General features: G+C 35.1%; 1 protein-coding gene across 1 annotated transcript in view; it reads right to left on the minus strand.

Annotated features, from left to right (window-relative positions):
* The window catches only part of Hacl (2-hydroxyacyl-CoA lyase), a 270,179-nt gene that overhangs the window by 11,838 nt on the left and 238,263 nt on the right, over nucleotides 1–20,078 (minus strand). The window contains exon 16 of the mRNA XM_090403161.1: nucleotides 14,635–14,821. Coding sequence (XP_090259287.1) covers nucleotides 14,635–14,821 — 187 coding nt within the window. The remainder of the gene's footprint in view (nucleotides 1–14,634; nucleotides 14,822–20,078) is intronic.

The following is a 20,078-nucleotide window of genomic DNA, read 5'->3' on the forward strand; positions in this document are numbered from 1 at the left end:
AAGATTAACATCATCAATTTGGATTTCAGATTTAATACCACTTAACTTCATAATGTGATAGATCAGGGTTTCTCAAACTGTGTTCTCCAGAAGGTGAATAGGTGTTCCACAAGAAGTTCTGGAAGTTGTCATTTTAGTTTTCTAAGCATTTTTCATGAATAAATATTTTATAGTAGAAATATTCTGAGGAGAATAATATTTGTGAATATGTCGAAAAACTCAGACCCAGAATGCCTAATAACATCTGTGTATCGTTAATTTTCACACATCAAAACCTTTCAACATTTGGGAAAGGGAATACCGCTGTTTATGACGGGTCATAAAAATTGCCTGCAAATGGATGGGTGGCATATTCTCTGTTCTCAAAACTGAAGGAAATGGCATCTGTGTAGCAAATGTCAGTGACCAAGCGGCATATTTTTAAACATGGAAATATTCATGAATTATCGTTAATTTTCACACATCGAAATCTTTCAACAATCGGGAAAGAGAATACCGCCGTTTATGACCGATCATAAAAATTGCCTGCAAGCCAATCACAACAATGGGCGTCATGTTCTCGAAACTGAACGAAATAACATCTGTGTTGCAAATGTTAGTGACCAATCAGCAAGGAAGTATAAAGTAAATTTTTTTCAATGAAATTGAAGATCAAGGTAGTCTGTATCCGGTTCTCAAATCTATTAATACTGAATACTTACTTCGCAAGTTCGTATTGCAGTGTGTAAGTGCTTGTTCTGAAACCGAAGTGCCGTAATTTTTTTTAAAAGTAATAGGAATACAGATTTAAATTCTAATATGAATAAGAGACAAGGCACTTTGTTTAATTTTGGTATTAAGAAATCTCTTATTGAAGGTGTTTGTGACGGAACAGATAGTGAGTCATCCACCTCAAGCCTACAAAGGTCTCCTGGATGCACAAAAGAAGGGGAAAACTACCAGCACACAGGAGAAAAAGTCTGCATTCACTCATAAGTACTTATAATATAAATTTTTGGTGATCAGAATAGGATATGACAATGAAAATCAGCACAAATTAATTTAACGATGGTTTAATTGATGTTTAATTAATTATTAATTAATAATAAAAATCAGCTAAATCACCAAATAATTATTAATTAATACATTACAAAATAACCAAGGAGTTCCATGAAAATTTCAGGATTTGTGAAGTGTTCCGTTGTAGAAAAAGTTTGAGAAATGCTGTGACAGATAATGAATAACAGTGGAGATAATGTGAACCCTTATCACACACCTGATTTTACCTCAAACCATTTTCTTGTACCTCCTTCACGTCTAACCGCAGACTTACAACTTAAATTAAATAAAGACCATGTATTGCTTGATTATATATCCCATTTACAACATCTAGCATTTTGAAGAGCTTCCTCTGGATACCTTGTCATATGCCTTTTCTATATCTACAAAACTTAAATACAAATCATTGTTATATTCCTAAGATTTCTCAACTATTTACCTTAAAGTGAAAATCTGATCCTGACAACCTTTATTTAGCCTGAATCTAGTGTTTTTCACAAGCTTCCCTTCCACAATTTTCTTAGCCATTTCTCAAGTTATTTATGTTGGAGGTTTAATGGACTTTTTACAGCACTCACAAAGAATTAAAATAGAATTTAATACTTCCTATATTTCGTCCTAGTCACTAGGACATCTACGGGGATTACAAAGACAATTAATGTAACATGCACACAAAAACTTACAATACTAAGCCCAACCACGTGGGTGACAATAAAGTCCTATCTAGGTGGAGCGCCCTCTAAGGGCAGTTGTAGGTGGCCTGGAATGTAAGGTGGGACCTCTGGCGATGACTGTTTCCCAAATCTTCGGAAGCTTAATGCAACCGTATTTGTTAAGATTTGGTTGGTTTTTGAGAGCTGCTGCTGCTTCTAAGAAAAGTCTCTCTTTCTTGAATTTGCTGTGGTGGAGCATGGTGGTTTTTTTCCATGATACTCTGTGGGTGGTGTCCAAAACATGGTCAGCCAAGTCTGAATGGCCATAGTTGTGTTTAACGATTCAGGAATACATATCCATAATTATTCGTTAAACACAACTATGGCCATTCAGGCTTGGCTGACCATGTTTTGGACACCACCCACAGAGTATCATGGAAAAAAACCACCATGCTCCACCACAGCAAATTCAAGAAAGAGAGACTTTTCTTAGAAGCAGCAGCAGCTCTCAAAAACCAACCAAATCTTAACAAATACGGTTGCATTAAGCTTCCGAAGATTTGGGAAACAGTCATCGCCAGAGGTCCCACCTTACATTCCAGGCCACCTACAACTGCCCTTAGAGGGCGCTCCACCTAGATAGGACTTTATTGTCACCCACGTGGTTGGGCTTAGTATTGTAAGTTTTTGTGTGCATGTTACATTAATTGTCTTTGTAATCCCCGTAGATGTCCTAGTGACTAGGACGAAATATAGGAAGTATTAAATTCTATTTTAATTCTTTGTGAGTGCTGTAAAAAGTCCATTAAACCTCCAACATAATGTCCTCACAGCACTTAAGCCTCTACACAAGCATTTCTCAAGTATATTTGCATAAATCTTACCAGGAATACACTCAGTAGGGAAATATCTCTAATTCTGACATTTAGCTTTATTTTCCTTTTTAAAAATGGATACATTGAGTATCTGCTCCAATCATCTGGAATTCAACTATCTGAGAAGACCTTCTGAATTATGCAAATGCAGCCACTGTAAAACCTTTATACTTCCATATTTGACCATTTCTGATCAAATTTCATCTATTCAAGGTGCCTTTCCACATTTCAGGTGTTTACTTTTTCTACTACTTCAAATATGGATATGTATTCCTGACTGTATTCCTGTTGGCAATTTTCCACCACCGTGCTGACACTACTTGTTTCATCTACCAGCCTTTGAAAGTAATTACTCCAGACATCTAGAATATCTTTATGTTCAATTTTAATGTCACTTTTATCATCTCTGATTTTACAGTACTTTTCTTCCATTTCTAAGCTTTTGCAATAGCTTCCAGAATATTTTACTACCTTCCTGATATTTATTTTCTATGTTCTTACCAAAGTCTTGCTATAACTTATTTAGCTATAATAAATTTAGTTTAATCCTTTATCCAAGTGTGAGCAAACAAAGTTTGTGCCTGAAAGTATCTTCAGGACTGGGGTAAGGTGGTCCTGAAGATACTTTCAGGTGCAAACTTTGTTTGCTCACACTTGGATAAAGGATTAAACTAAATTTATTATACTCTAACCAAGTGAAAAATAAACTTTCAACTTATTTAGCTAGTTTTACACAGTGTTTCGCTTTCTTACATTTGTCTCTGTATTCTCTAAGAGCAGAAGCTCACCAGGAACTTTCGATATGCTTTCTTCTTTTTCTTGACTGCCTCTTCAATTTCCTTAGTCCATCATGGAGTTCTGCTTTTTCTATCATTACAGACAACCTCACCACATGCCTATCCAGCTGAATTAATCAGTGTTTTCTTCAGAGTTTGCCAATGAATCTCAATATTGAGTCTACAAGTTCACCTCTGAAAGCTATTCAACTTTAATTCATTTTAAAACTTTCTTATACACTCTTCTTTTCAATATGAAATTCAATTTTATCCTGTCGAAAAGTAAATGGCAATCACTTCCTATTTCAAGCCCTCTATATACTCGTGTTCTGAAACAGTGTGAAAACATCGCTATGAACTATAGCATAATCAATGAGACTTTTCTTATTTCTTGTTTCTTATATCTCTCCATGTGAATTTCTGCACATTTTTATTGGAAACATCATTGGAACATGGTGTTAGTAATAACTAATCCATATCCTGAACAGAGATCTGGCAGGCATTTATCATTATTATTAGCTTTGAACTTTTCTTCAAATTTTCCCAAATCATTTCTATATGTCTGATAATTTCTTATCTGCTGTTTAGATAACCAACAACTTTTCCTTTTTCATATTCCCTGTCATTCAAAAAGATTATCCTCATATTTAGTGTTGAATACTATAGCTACTCCCTCTTTTCCCTGATTGTTATCACCTGAATATAACATTTTGCATTTGTTGCTTAGAAAGATCTCACCTGTTTTTGTTTTCTTTGTTTCAGTCACACCTATTATGTTGATCTGATACTTAGCCAATTTTTTTGCTAGTTTCCATTTTTTTTTTCCATTGATGTTTCTTATGTTGAGTACTAATCTTGAACTCTGCTGATGTTCAGTTGTTCCAGTAGCTGACTTCTTGCTGTCTGCCCTAATTCTGACAAACAACGATAGGAGTCTTGTTTAACCAGGCGATGCCCCATCCAGCATGAAATCCTGTCATGTTCTACCATCATTTTACATTGTGGTTTAAACCAATACGAATACAATTTGGTCAGCTAAATCCCAAATTGCCAAGCCCATCCTTGTTCATTCATTATCTTGGTAGATCGCTAGCAGGGTGCACCAAGAGAAGGCATGGACTGGACATTAGTTCAGAAGCACTGGTCAGTTCTCCACATTCCTTAAAAAGATAAGTGGAGGCCTCCTCCCAGGTATACAGCTTCGAACCTTAAGAACTCCTTTTTTTATTTGATTATGATTATTATTATTATTGAGAGCTTTTATGATCCTGAATATTTTACATTTTTTTTATAATGGCAAAGGAAAAAAAAACTGTCTTTCTTCTATAAAAGTGATTCAAGATAAAATATGAAAAACAGTAGGGTTAATAAAAATGATAATAAATGCTCTTATATCACTTATAAGATGCATGAATTTTTTTTTAAAGACTGATAAACACACAAATATATAAGTAGTTAACATTTACTTCAACACTGTAGTTTCATGCAGGTTTAAATTAGCCACAGCATTAACAAAAGCTTATAAAGTGACTAGATACTTATTAAGCATGACTATAGTATATTAGATGGTCATGGTAGAGAACTGACTAATATTTTTGACTAGTATCTGCCTGATTGGTGAGCCAGGAAAAAATTTTTCAAACCCTAATAACAGACTTAGTTAGTGGTGGTTATTCATAACAGTGCTTTAGAGTAGTTTGTGGTACATCAGAGTGTCCGATCTTCCCATTCTTTTGATCTCATAATAGCTCTTGTTACCCCATCACGTTGGAGGTTTAATGGAATATTTACAGCACTAGAAAAGGATTAAAAACTAATTTTAATGCTTCCAGTATTTCGTCTCAGTCACTGAGACATCTTCAGGGATTACATATAACTCTTGTAACACACACTCAAATACAACACAATACTAAGTGAAACACGAGGGTGACTCTAAAGTCTTACCTAGGTGATGCACCCTCTATGGGCATTTGTAGGTGGCCTAGAATGCAAAGTGGGACCTCTGATAATTAATGTTTCCCAAATTTTGGGTAAGTTTTATGCAACTGTATTTATTTATTATTATTACGTGACACCTCCAGGGAGTCCAAAGACTCATCGAGAGAGAGGGCACCTACTCTATAACAGTCACCACCATTCATTCCACCAACGCCATCTGCCACTACTTGTATTTTCACAGACAATCACAAACCTCCATGCTCATGTGGGATTTGAACCTTCAGCCTTTTGGCTGGAGAGCAGATATGCTAACTACTTGGCCAACCAGGCTGGCAATTTAAAATCGGTTGATTTCTGAGTGCCCATGAAGTTGTTAGTAATGGTAAATTTTATTTTGCAAATAGTATAATGGAACAAGATAATATATTCTTTAATTTTATAGGCAAAAAAATTTTGCACTATTTTCAAATGCTTGTACTGAAAATACTGTGGTAACTATTTATATTAAACCTGATAAAAATTGGAGATGTTAATGTGCAGATGATGTTATTACTTCTAAATAAATTCGCTACAAGTCTGCAAGATTCCCTGACTAAACTGAATAACTGTTGTAATTGATATGGTATGAAGGTCAGCAATAACAAGACAAAGACAACAAAAACAGGCAGAAGTATTGAAAATGTCAACTGCCTTGTGAATGAAAAACCTGTGGAACAAGTAAAACATTTCAGCTAAGATGGTAAATTAAATATGGAAATAGACAACAGAATCAACAAAGTTAGTATGGTAGGAAGTCAATTGAATAAATTCATATGGAATAAGAGAGAAATTATTCAGAACACTAAATTACCTGTATACAAAACAGCATTCCAACCAGTTTTAACTTATGGATCTGAGAGCTGGGTCAGAAGTAAAACACTTGACCAAAGACTAGAGACCGCAGATATGAGAGTCCTGAGAAAGATTAGGAGCACGAACAGATGGCCTCAATGGCAATATCATATTAAAAACAAGGATATTAGGAAAGAACTTGACATTGTCAGCATTCAGGAATGTGTTAGCAGAGCTAATCTCAGGTGGTATGGTCACTTAAACAGAATGGACGAGGAAAGATTAACAAAACAAGTGTTGTATGCCAGGTTGGCAGGAAAATGACCCAGAGGAAGACCAAGATATAGGTGGATTGATACGGTACAAAGTGCCTTAGATGATAGAAATATAAGATCTCATAATGTTGGAGTGATCTTGACAAGTAACAGACTGATTTGGAGGAAAATTGTAGATAGGAAGTTGGTAATGATGTAAATTTTTCATGTAGTACTATCATATCCTGTACACCCCTTGAGGGTACATGGCAGGAATTTGATGATGACAATGACTATTTATATATAATATTATTTCAATAAACGTTATTTGAAAACAAATATGAATTTTTTTTTTCTTTTCTTGCAAAAGGCCGTTATATGCATCATCATGCTTCAGTTTTGGAACACTACCTTCAACTAAGAAATCACAAAAAAAAAAAAAAAAAAAAAAAAAAAAAAAAAAAAAAAAAAACATCTTCCTTTCTCATGTATACCCTTATACATGAGAAATATGCTGTTTACAGAGCCAAAAATCCTACATCATTCTAAACTTCTCATATATTCATAATATTTAAAAGCCATCAAACACATTTTCAAATATTCAAATTATAGAACTGCCTTCATTACAAGCAATAAACTACGAAATTTACTAGAACATAAATCCACAATATCTCACATCAATGTTTTTCCATGGCAAAATGTTCTTTATAAGTTTAAATGCCAATCAGGAGGCAATACTACACTGGATCCACTATTAGCTGTTTGAAGCCTCATTTAATGGAACACTGAGATTGCAAATCTCCATATAAGAATACATTCCGCCACTAAAAATAAGTGCAAACAAAAACATCAGTAATATCAACAAATATCCCACCACTGAGATATCTTTGAACACACCCTTGAAATTGATAAGGTTATCATCATTGATTTTCAAGATAATGAAACAAAATTACAAATCTCTAGTGATAAGAGCCAATCAGGATGCTATAACCTCCCCTCCCTTCAAAAAAAAAACCCTATCTAATTTCATCCCCTCTTGGCAATAATTTTTTTGTCATCAGTTTTTAATTCTCATTCATCTTCATGTATTGTCTACACTCAGTTCTTGCTATCTTTTGCCCACCACTTTAAATCACATAGTGTTGGCTCCAGTCAAGTATTTTGTCAAGTTTTTACCACCTTTACTTCAAAGACTTTTACACAGGTATGTTAATAAATATCCTTCATTTTAAACCCTATTAAATTTAACTTACAAGTCGTTGTTACAAAGGATCTGCTCCATTGTCAAAAATAGTTTAGCTTTTCTTTTCTACTAGACTATATTATTCTTTCCCTATGCCTATTCTCTGCAATTATCTAAATTCAAATTATTATTATTCCTGACACCTCCAAGGAGTCGGAAGACTCATCATGGGAGGACACCTACAACTGTCTCAACCACTACACCGAACCTCTACTATGAATCAACGCCATCTACCGCCCACCTCCACCACCACCACAACTAGTATTTTTTATCTGTAAGTTGCGTGTGTTCTGAAGGGCTGATTTGTCTGTATGCGGGATGAAAAACCAGAGTTTCCGGGAGAAAAAACCTTGCTACCTCCATATGAGATCGGCTATTTCACCTTCAATTGAAATTGTCCAGATAAAGATTCCTCCTGTCGTGACGAGAATCGAACTTAGGCCTATTCCAATCGAAGGGCACAATGCACAGTCGTTCTTCCAATTGCGCTATGGAGGCGCTTAAATTATAATTATAATGTTGTTATAAACATTAAATTATAATGCTTATAACAGCTGCAATGCTAATCTATCACCAGATATATCTTTAACATTTACACACACATGCAAAGAGAGAGAGAGAAACTTCTTTTCTGATTACTGGAGTATATCATTCTATGAGTACAATACTTCAACTTCCAGCTTTCCTTGAGGGGGGGGATCAGAGAATACAATGACCACCAGAAATCCATTGAAAACATAGTAGTTAAATAAGTACAAATTTCTCTGCTTTTATTATATCTCAATATATACTGAGATTTTTCTGAATTTTTCAGGGATGTGGACCATGACTTTTTTATATTCTGTACCAAACACAACTGGACAACTGGTCACAAAACCTATAGCAAATGCGGTATGTGGACAAGTGGTTAAAGAGAAAGAAGGAATATATTAACAAATTTCTTGAAAAAAGGGGAGGGGGAATTGTATTCACTTGGAAACACTGTTCCAAAGAACAGAGGTAGATAGAAGGAAGAGGATGAGAAGTTGGTTCAATATGTTTGGAGCTGAACTGTGTACAGATGTGGCTGCTCATTATTTTACATGGTTAGAATAAAGATGATGGCCTGTTTGGTGGACACCTATGAAAGGACCTATAAAAGAAAGCATAATGCAGAAGCATAACACTTATCAGAAAGCAACTGGAGGGAGTCCTCCTGAAAGAGAGTCACACCTATTAGTTAGACTGCCATTTTTTTTGCATATCAAGAATTCTTAGTGAGATTTTGGGTACACCACTCCAAATGCGAGAACAGTATTCTAAGGTCAATCAGATTTAGGATTTATAATGTATCAGGAATCAAGCAGGAGAGAAGACTGAATAAGAAAATCAAGTTTTTTTTGGAGGCCCAGAAGGTTATGGACTAAGATGGAATGAAGTAGTACTTCACCCCTTCTGAGAATGAAAAGGATATTAGTGTTAAACACATTGGTTATTGAAGCTTGAATCGCTTGAGTACTGCTATTAGCAAAACAATGAATTGAATTTGAAGTTAGAGAGAGAGAGTGCATGAGAGTACAAAATCTCAGCATACACCAGCAGTGATAAAGAAATCTAATAAAGTCACAGAATGTGACCTTCAGACATCTGTCTCTCAGGTAATTGAAGGTAAAATTAAATGGTGCTGTAACAAATCAGTTAATCAATTAACCCACTCAAGGGGCAGTTAAATGAAGGTTTGGTCATTTGCAGGTCAGATAATTAACATAATAAAATGATCAATTACTCTAAAGAACTCTTCATAGTTTACAGTGACTACAGTACTTCATAATACAATACTAGCAAAGTTAACAGAAGTTCTATGAAATTGAAAAATAAAATTTAAACCAGTTGTAGAAAAACTAATTCATACATCATTTTTAATATCAAAATTTAAGATTAGACATATCCATGTTAATTATTTTTATGAATAATGTTTTACTGCAATTAAGGAAAAAGTCCTTTAAAAGGCTTTAGAACCACATTTCAAGGAAAGATATCAATTATTTTATACCAAGCAAGCAAACAATGTTGGAAATCATCTCTTCTGCTTTCTGAACTTTTAGTAGAAAAATAAAATTATTGAAATCATTTCAGGATAAGTACACACAGAATGTTTTTTTTTTTCATGTCCATCAGTGAGCATGGTTCTATTAATAATAATATATAATGCATGCATATGGCCAACAAAAAGCCTGCACTGTACCTTGGAATGTCAAATATTAGTCAAATATACAATGCTTGTAACATAAAAATGAATATATTGTCAATTTTACAGAAATTGACTAGAAAATATGCAACAGTCATATTTGCAACTAATCCCAAAGAAATAGCAAGGAAAAAATGCCTCTCCCCAAATACATTTTTTTCCCTCCCTAGCATGACCTCTCTTTAAATGCTATGATTTTTTTCTTTAATTTTTTATGTTTATTCCTTTTATAACATATTACAATTTAGAATACTATTATTATTGTTATTATTATTATTATTTAGGGTATGATGATGATACAACAGCCATGAGCCCCTTTTATGTCACCATCTCAATCTTCCCCATTTTTATCTGGGCTCTGGACCGGCATACGTCTGATGAATCAAGCCTATGGCTGGGTCTTAAGTATTCTTGATTGTAATCTGATGTGTGTGTGTGTGTGTTCATGGGACCGGTTTGCCTGTTGTGGGGGAAAAACCAGAGTTTCTGGGTGACAAAACCCCCCCTACCTTTGTATGAGACCAGCTAACCCATCTTTTGTCGAAAGAGACCAGATAAAGGTTTTTCACATCACAGACAGGAACTGAATCCAGATCTTTCTGACCAAAGGGCTTCATTTATACCGACTGAGCTACGGAGGCTCTAGAATACTACTGCTGGTGATAAAGACAATAACAAATATAACATACTGTCCAACCACAAATACGAGAACCTCAGCTGGCAATGTGACAAGAAGTCAATTCATGTTGAAGGGGAGAAAGAAATAAGGCGATGTACAAATTCGTCACCCACATGCGAAATCAAGTGATTTATACGTAAAATTTTCCAACTGTTATAAAAGCAAAATAGTTACCACTTTAAAAACTAGAATTTTCATAAAAAAGCTAATTTTCCAACGTATAATAATAAACCTCATTCCACGAAACTCATTGATTACCCTATTATTGGAATGGATTCACCTTCTTTTGTGCAGAAGTGTCGAGGGGTCTCGCATCTATGGTCGCATAGTATATATAAATTAATAGTTTTTATTTTTATTTTATGCAATTTGTCACACAAACCAGTATGCTGTCGATAACAAAATTCACTTAATCTACACATGATGCTGCCACTTGAGCATATGCTCATATACTGAGCACCACTTCAGGGGACAGGTCTCTAGATTAGGAGAGAAAAAAAAAATCTACTACAGTAGATTCTCGTTAATTGGGAAAAGTCAAGAAGAACAAAACCAAAATGAGAACATAACCAGAATTTGCTTAGTTTGTTTGGGACACGATGCAGTTTTAACTGGGCCAGCCAGTAACCATTACCATATAGTGTTAAAAAATTATGTGATTTTGATTAAAAAATTTAGCACTGATGACACCTACAATACTGACAAAATGGCTGTTTTTATGGTGCCACATTGGTTGTTCCTTGTGTTATAATTATGCTATATTGTTTAGATCAATGAAAGCAATGAATCATGTAACAGTGTTATGCTGTTCAAATATGTAAGGAACTGATAAACGAAAGCCATTAGTTTTGTTGAAAGCCATTAGTTTTGTTGAAAGAGCAAAGCGCAGATGCTTTGAAGGGACTAGAAATGGAGCATTTACTAGTTTGGTACACTGTGAACAAAAATGCATGGATGATATCTGAATTTTTTAAGAATTGGATTATGAGTTGGGACATGGAATTACAATGGAAATCAAGAAAAAACTTACTGGTTCTTGACAGCTGCTAAGGAAGTCAGTGCAAAACTTAATATTTTACAAGAAACACAATTTATGGCCAATAGCTGGCAAGGAATAAGCAACACCATTCAAAACCATTTTGTCCACTATGGTTTTAAGCATTCAATCATGCATAGCTTAAATAGCAATAACAGTAGTAGTAATAATAATTTATTATTGTTGTTAAATTAATCAGTAATGATAAAATTAAGTAATAAAAATTTGTAATAAAGAATAATAATAAATACGAAACACAACAACAAAAAAAGGATATACACAAAGAGACTGCAGTATAGTCTATATATTTGGCAGCAAAGGTTGGTCGATTGGCAGAGCCTCTGCTACTAATGGCTCACAAAAAGTTAAGCAAGTTTGAGCGCGGTTAGTAGTTGGAAGGGGTTGAATCGTTCGATGCTGTTGGCATACTCTCCCTTGATGAGTCTGTGGACTCCCTGGAGGTGTCACATAATAATAATATATATTCATTCTAAGTTAAGGGGATAAAAATCCCTTATTGTTTTTCAGCCAGTAAGCGAAACTAAGATCGAAATCTACGATCTGAACGTTTCATGCCGATGAACTGTCGGTGGATCCAAGCGTAAGTGACCAATTGGTAGTGCCACACCACGGCAACTCGTTGCAAAGGTGGAGTAAGATCCCTCACTATTCTTGATATTTTCTCATAATGTAAAAACACACAGCTCTTAGGAGATGTAATACTGTTTTACATTATGAGGAGAGGTCACTACCCAGACCGGTTTCAACCTTTTTTGAGGTCTCATCAGTGAGTAGCTAGACCTAGAATATCAGAGTTTAAGTGAAAAGAACTTGCATACTTTTGCTATACGATTGCCAGAAAGGTGTGTTTTTACATTATGAGAAAATATCAAGAATATCGAGGGAGCTTTCTCCACCTTTGCAACAAGTTGCTGTGGTGTGGCACTACCAAGTGGTCACGCTTGGATCCGCCGACAGTTTGTCGGCATGAAACGTTCAGATTTTGATCTTAGTTTCGCTTACTGGCTGAAAAACAATAAGGGATTTTTATCCCCTTAACTTATCAACCTCGCCAGAAAAAAATAGCCGTTTGGCTTTTCATCTTAGTTATAATATAATATAGTGACACACCTTTCTGGCAATCATATAGCAAAAGTATGCAAGTTCTTTTCACTTAAACTCTAATATTCTAGGTCTAGCTACTCACTGATGAGACCTCAAAAAAGGTTGAAACCGGTCTGGGTAGTGACCTCTCCTCATAATGTAAAACAGTATTACATCTCCTAAGAGCTGTGTGTTTTTACATTATGAGAAAATATAAAGAATAGTGAGGGATCTTGCTCCACCTTTGCAACGAGTTGCCGTGGTGTGGCACTACCAATTGGTCACTTACGCTTGGATCCACCAACAGTTCGTCGGCATGAAACGTTCAGATCGTAGATTTCGATCTTAGTTTCGCTTACTGGCTGAAAAATCCCTCATTGTTTTTATCCCCTTAACTTATCAACCTCGCCAGAAAAAAATAGCCGTTTGGCTTTTCATCTTAGTTACATATATTCATTCTGTATATAATACCAGTTAAGAGAATGTGACCTGGATGTCATCTTTGAAGATAGATTAAGCTTTTGTTAAAAGAGTGGGAGTATTGTTTACCACCTGTGTTTTGGTGAATGTGTGTACATGATGTTTCTCTTTAATCTAGATGACTGATCATGTTTATCCCTTTGTTTCTATGAATGTGATGTACTAATTGTGCTGGTATTGGTACCACATCCATAGTTCTGGTTTTAGCATTTGATAACTGTTTAGGTGTTTTAAGTTGTGTGGAAGATTGTTGGGCAGAGTAGGTATGAGATGTTCTCTCCCAAGTTGCACTGTATCTATTACTGCAGCACCTTATAATTAAGAACGTAACAGTAGGCTGAATTATGTGGTTGCATCTCAGATAATGATATGTTTAAAATTTTGTGTGTGGTTAATAGAGTTGGTCAGTGTTTTCTATGTATTGGGTCTCCAAACCACTGTGAGAATGATCCTTCTGGGCAACATTTATAATTTTGACAGGTGTTTGTGTGGATTATTATGCCACGCTATGGTAGATAATTTTCTTAGATATGACACTAATCAACACTTCCTTGGAACAATTTGGCTGCAATATTGCATGTTTCTTATGAAGGTATTCACAAATTGTTTGGACCATTTAATGTGACAGTACATACAAAGACCCAAGTATGAGCTGCAGTGTAGTTTCAGGACAATGGCAATTGTTGGTATTGATAATGCAATGATGCGTGTGACTATTCAGTGTAACTGGTGAAAGAATAAACAATTCTCGGGTTTTAATAACTAGTCATAATTTTCAGTAGTATAATATTTACAAAGTTGTGCTTAAGATTAAATGTTGTGATTCTGTTTCCTGGCTGAGCTTTTTACTTTTTGGCAATGAAGTCTTGCATGCCTATGATAATAATATTAAAAATGAAGATATTAGATATCTTCATTTTGATATTATGCATGGGGGGAGAACTGCACAGGCATTGCATGTGCAGCTGACCCTTCACATGAAAAGCCCAAGCCTATGAAACAGTGTTGAGTGTGTGCAAGTGGTTTAGGAAAAAGAAAGGAAAAAAAGCTATATTGAAGGTAAAATTATGAAAATGAAATTATTTTTCCAAAATATAATTGCTTAATCCAGAAGCTTAAATCATCATGAATAAGCACTGAATGAAGAAAAATGATTATTCAATAAATCTTTTCACAACTATGTCTAATAAATCAATATATAGGGCTCAAAATTTATGCTTGCCTATTCACTAGTGAGTAGATTAATTTAATTAATTTGTACTGATTTATTTTTATAAAAATTTTTATTTAACTAAAAAACTTCTCCAACGACAGTACAGATACTATTAAATCATTTTGTGAACTACTCTGATTTATTGGGAAATACCATTAAAAAAATGGGAGGATCTTGGGCAAGTAAATTTTTTGCATGGCAGGTAGAGATTTTGCATAATTTGTTGAGCCCTGTATATATGTTTTTAATTTATCACTTTGGTATGATCAAATTACTAAAGTATATACCTGTGGCTTTCTTTGAGCTGTTGGAGAAATAACTACATTTAAAAGAGATGGCCGATCTTTCGTGTTTAGTCCTTCCTTTAAAGCGCACTTCAGTTCTTCTAAAGTATTAATGTAAAATCCTTTACCACCACACATAATAGCCATCTCCTCATAATGAGCATCGGGCATCAAAGAAGTTGGTGGAAAACTGAGGGCCAAGTCAAGACAGAGTAAAGTAAATATATTTTAAAAAACAGCACATTAATGAATCATTTGAAATTTACAATGAAAATAAATGTCATTGTTATTTCTTGTTACAAAATGCTTAGTGAAAATCCTTAAAAGCAATTATCTGAAAAATATCATTCATTTCAGTTCTAATACAATATCAAAAATATAATCATAATATAGGTAACTCTCCCAACTTCCCTTTTGTATTAGTCTCAATGGCCTGTCATGGGCAAGTAATTTGGCTTCTTAAAAACTTGATTACTGCTTATGACTGGGCAGTTAAATCTATCTACAGTTAACTTATTCTGGACATCCATGGAGATATAAGCTTCATCATCGAAGCTACCTTAGTCAACAAAGTTCATCAATACCACTTCTTAACTCATTCATTGTCTGCACTCTCATCATTCTCTCAAGCAATGCATTCCATGCTCCTGTTACTCATACATTTGCCCTCTACTACATTTTGCAACTTTCAGGGATAGCCTCTTGTTCATTCTCCTTATTCTATCACATGAAAAATCTTCTTCAGATCTTTATCCCCATCAGATCATGGCAGCCAAATTTGAACATGGTAATCCAGAAGCGATGTGATCTCTGATCAGAGCTTATCCTCAATACTGCAGCAATTCTCAGGGTTATCTTCACAACCTTTGAAATATGTCCTCTGAACTTCAAATTTCTATCTACTATCACTCCAAAATCTACTTCTTCCTCCACTTCTTTCACAGAGTTTACAGCCCCCCCCCTCAATCTATGGATCCCAAATTTCAAAAGCTTACATTAAGCCATGTTAAACTGATATCCCCCACTCACCTGCTCAACTTTCATTCTTATTCAAATCCTACTGAAGAGCCATAACATTAGCACCACTACTAATAACCTCTCCAAGCTTCACATAATCTGTAAGCAACTGAATATCTCCCTGGAAATCAGTGAAAATATCACTGATAAGGAGGTTGAACTAATGGTTCCAGTAAATTAAAGATACCAAGAAATTATATACTTGGTTTAATCCTTTATCCAAGTGTAAGCAAACAAAGTTTGTGCCTGAAGCATTTTCAGGACTGGGGCAACTCATAAAGAAGCTAATGACTTCATATCCTTATGGACATGAATAATGCTGTGCATTATGAGAAGGATCACTACCCACACCAGTTTTGACCTTTATTGAGGTCTCATCAGTGGGAGCCAGACCCAGAGATGAACCAAGGTTGAAGTAATGCAGAAGTCATATTTCCATATACGAGTAGCCAAAAGGTGTCACACCCTATTATTAAAAGTTATTATTAAACATGTTAAAAAAAATGTTAAAGTCATTATTATTATTAAATCTTTAATTTATAGTATAACCTAGTGGAAAAACTTCCTAATGGTCCCAGTACTGAACACCATAGAACCTAACTTGTAGCTGTCCTATTCCCTAATAATCCATTAACCTGACTAAACCCATACACTACAACTTAAATATCAACTTATTAACTTTTTCTTGTTTTTGCCCTTGCAAAATCCAGAAAAAGGAAGTGTATGCCTTTCTCTTATCCATTCTTATCAATTTATTATAAAAGGCAACCAGATTACTAAACCAAGAGTTCCCCTTAACAAATCTGTGTTATCTCATCTACACAAATTCTGTATATGTGTAATTACCAATTTTTCCAAAACCCTAACAAACACAGAAGAAATACTAGCAAGTGCGATACCTCATTCCATGATCACCCATATGTAATGGTATTATCTTACCCTGCTTCCACTCCCTAGGAACTCCTCTTGTTGCAAGGTTTAATTAAATAGCTAGGTCCATGGGTACAACAGTTCCTTAGACAATGAAACAAGACAATTGTTTCATTGTTTTGTCTATTATTATGGCCTTGTCAATTTGCAGTGTATGTTTCTGTTCAAGGGCATGAACTGCTATTTCTGTCTTCCATGTACTCTGTATTATATTTTTCTTTTTGATGTTGCTTTTTTTGTGTTTAAATGTTCTGGAATAGGGATGTTACAGTCGCGGAAGTGTTCTTGTAGTCTGGCCCATACTTCTGACGTAAATTAACGTTAATAGTGATCAACTATTAACAAAGTTGGTGAAGTTAAGGAGAGCGTCTTCTGAGCCTGGGTAAAATAGTTCATGTTTACCTAGTTATTGAAGAATGCCCTGAAAAGCAGAGATAAAGAGGTTATTATATCCTTTTATAATGTCCTGATATGCTCTCTGGACTAATCTGCACAGATCTAGTCACCTGGGTTTCTTGGAGATGTGGAATGTGGAATGCTGCTCTTTATGGGGGAAAGGTCAAAAAGATTTGTAGGTTACAGAAGTTAGTTTATAGGGGAGGGAAAAAAGGGTGAATATCATATATATATATATATATACATGTTAAAGGGTTTTATAGGATTGATAGATGAAATTTTTTAATATGCAACTAGTGGGGAAAGCACTAGAAGTTGGCCTTGGAAATTGAGCAAAAGTGTGGCTTGATGTGAAGACTAGGTTTATTGCTATTGATAGAAATGGATCTATCTTCTACTTCTGACATAAATTAATGTTAATAGTGATCAACTATTAACAAAGTTGGTGAAGTTAAGGAGAGTTTCTTCTGAGCCTGGCCAAAAGCTAGATCCATTTCCTTCCTTCCTGGATGTTCTCATCTTATTTGAAGATGACCAAGAAATGGTAATAAAAAAATCTTGATATTATAGCCATTCTTTAAAAAAAATGGTTACAACATCAGAACTATTAACAACATCTCAAATCAAGCATCATATAATTCAATAGCTACAAAGGTGCAGTTTCCTTACATCAGAAATGTTAAAGACAAAATAGCAAAAATCCTACAACATAACTTTAAATTTGCCTTTTAAACTCTACAAAAAATTCTCCATTATGTTAAGATAGCCAAAACAACCTTTTTTGTTGATCTATGAAGAGCCCAAGTGTATACAAAATCTATTGTAAATGTAGTGTTTGACAAGGCAATCTGGAGAAATCTGTCAAAAAGTTCATGACAGAGATGTGGAGAATAAGCATATAAATTTGGACTAGCTTTTCACACCACCAATGAAACCATGAAGTCAATTGGTAACTCACAAAAATGGCATATATAGAATATACGTACATAATTTGATAATTATGTACAGAAATGGCTTGTGAAAAAGTTCTGCGTAGATAATAATCCTTAAACACTGAAAGAACTCCCTCATCCATCGGCTGGATCAATGAAGTGGTGTTTGGGGTGAAAAACATGACCTTGCTCTTGGGGTGGAGATTGCTAATGTAAGGTGGATGACCTGGAGCATTATCTAGAATTAATAAAATTTTAAATTCCACATTATTTTTCACACAATTGCTTTTCATTTCACTCACATAACAGTTGATTAAGGCATCTTCAAACAGTTTTTGAGCCATCTGCGACTTCTTATTGCTCTGATAATGAACTGGAAGAGTATGCTTCCTAATGTTATTGAAGACCCGTGGTTTCTCACTGTGCAATATCAACTGGAAGAGTATGCTTCCAGTTGATATTGCACAGTGAGAAAAAGTGATAATGAACTGGAAGAGTATGCTTCCTAATGTTATTGAAGACCCGTGGTTTCTCACTGTGCAATATCACAAATGGTTTCAGTTTATATCCAGCCACATTATATCCTGACAGAATCATAATATGGTCTTTAAGAGCTTTGAAACCAAGCAGAGATTTTAGTTTTTTGTGGATGAATATCTCATTTTGCATCCCCCCCGAAACAAAAGAGATCTCATCCGGGGTGCTTAGGGGTCAAAGCTGTATAATTGAGAGGAGACCTCCACATAGCCTTTAAAGGAATGCGGAAAACCGTACAGGGCTTCTGACCTAATATCCAATCCTCACCCTCTCGTGGTGCACTCTGTTGGGTATCTACCTGGATACTGAACAAACGAGGATGGGCTCGGAATTTGGGATTTAGCTGACCAAATTGTATTCTTATTGGTTAAACCAAAATAAAAAATGATGGTACAACATGCCAGCTGGGGGCGTCACCTGGTTAAACAAGGCCCCCGTTGTTTTCATCAAGGAACCAGGGCGAACAACAAAAAGTCAGCTACTGGAACATATCTGAAAACACACCCCAACTCAACATCATCAGAGTTAAAGATCAACATAAGAAGCCTGAATGGCAAAGAAATGGAGCTAGCTGAGGAATTAGAATTAGATAAGTACCAAATTGATATAATAGGGGTGACTGAAACAAAAAAAGACAAAAACTGGTGAGATCTTTCTGAGCAATAAATACAAAATGTCATATTCATGCAATGACAATCAAGGAAAAGAAGGGGTAGCCATAATATTCAACACAAAATACAAGGCTAATCTTCTTGAATGGCAGTCAGTCTCAAGTAGAGTAATGTGGGCAAATATGAGAATGGGGAACTGGACAATGAGACCTATTTGCCTGTGGTCCCACAGAAGGTTCTACTAAGGTAGAAGTGGAGGAATTTTTTGATGCTTAAGAAAAAGCAAGTGACACAATGAAAAAGGAAAAGTTGGTCCTTGTTGGGGATCTGAATAGCAGAGTAGGAAATGATTGTCAGACATACAAAAATATTTTGGGAAAATTTGGAGAAGAGAGCAAAACTAATAATAATGGCAAATATCTGTTGGATTTCTGCTCAGGACATGGACTGGTTATTACTAATACCATGTTCCAACATAAAAATGCGCACAAATTCACATGGAGAGAAGAGGCAAGGAATAAGAAAAGTCTCATTGACTATGTTATTGTTGATAGTGATGTTTTCTTCCTGGAGCAGGACACCAGAGTGTACAGGGGATTTGAAATTGGAAGCGATCACTATTTAGTCTTGAGCAGGATAAAATTGAATTTCATATTGAAAAGAATAACAAGCAAGAAAGTTTTTAAGTGAATAAAAGTTGAGCAGCTCTCAGATGTGAACTGTAGACTAACACACACAAAGATTATTGAAGAAAAAATGAAAGAGTTTGAGAACAGGAACCAAACCTTGGAGATTCAGTGGCAAGCCTTGAAGAAAACCCTGATTGATTCAGCCAGAGAAGCATGTGCTGAGGTTGTCTGCAAGGATAGAAAAATCAGGACTCCATGGTGGACACAGGAAATTAAAGAGGCAGTGAAGGAAAAGAAGAAATCATATCAAAAGTTTGTGGCAAATAAGTCATCTTTTGCTCTTAGAGAATACAGAGACAAATGTAAGAAAGCAGAACATGTGTAAAACTAGCTAA

Source organism: Typopeltis vanoorti, chromosome 13 (genome assembly GCF_054136105.1).
Source record: "Typopeltis vanoorti isolate ZY-2024b chromosome 13, IOZ_Tvanoo_1.0, whole genome shotgun sequence".
Classification (NCBI taxonomy): domain Eukaryota; kingdom Metazoa; phylum Arthropoda; class Arachnida; order Uropygi; family Thelyphonidae; genus Typopeltis; species Typopeltis vanoorti.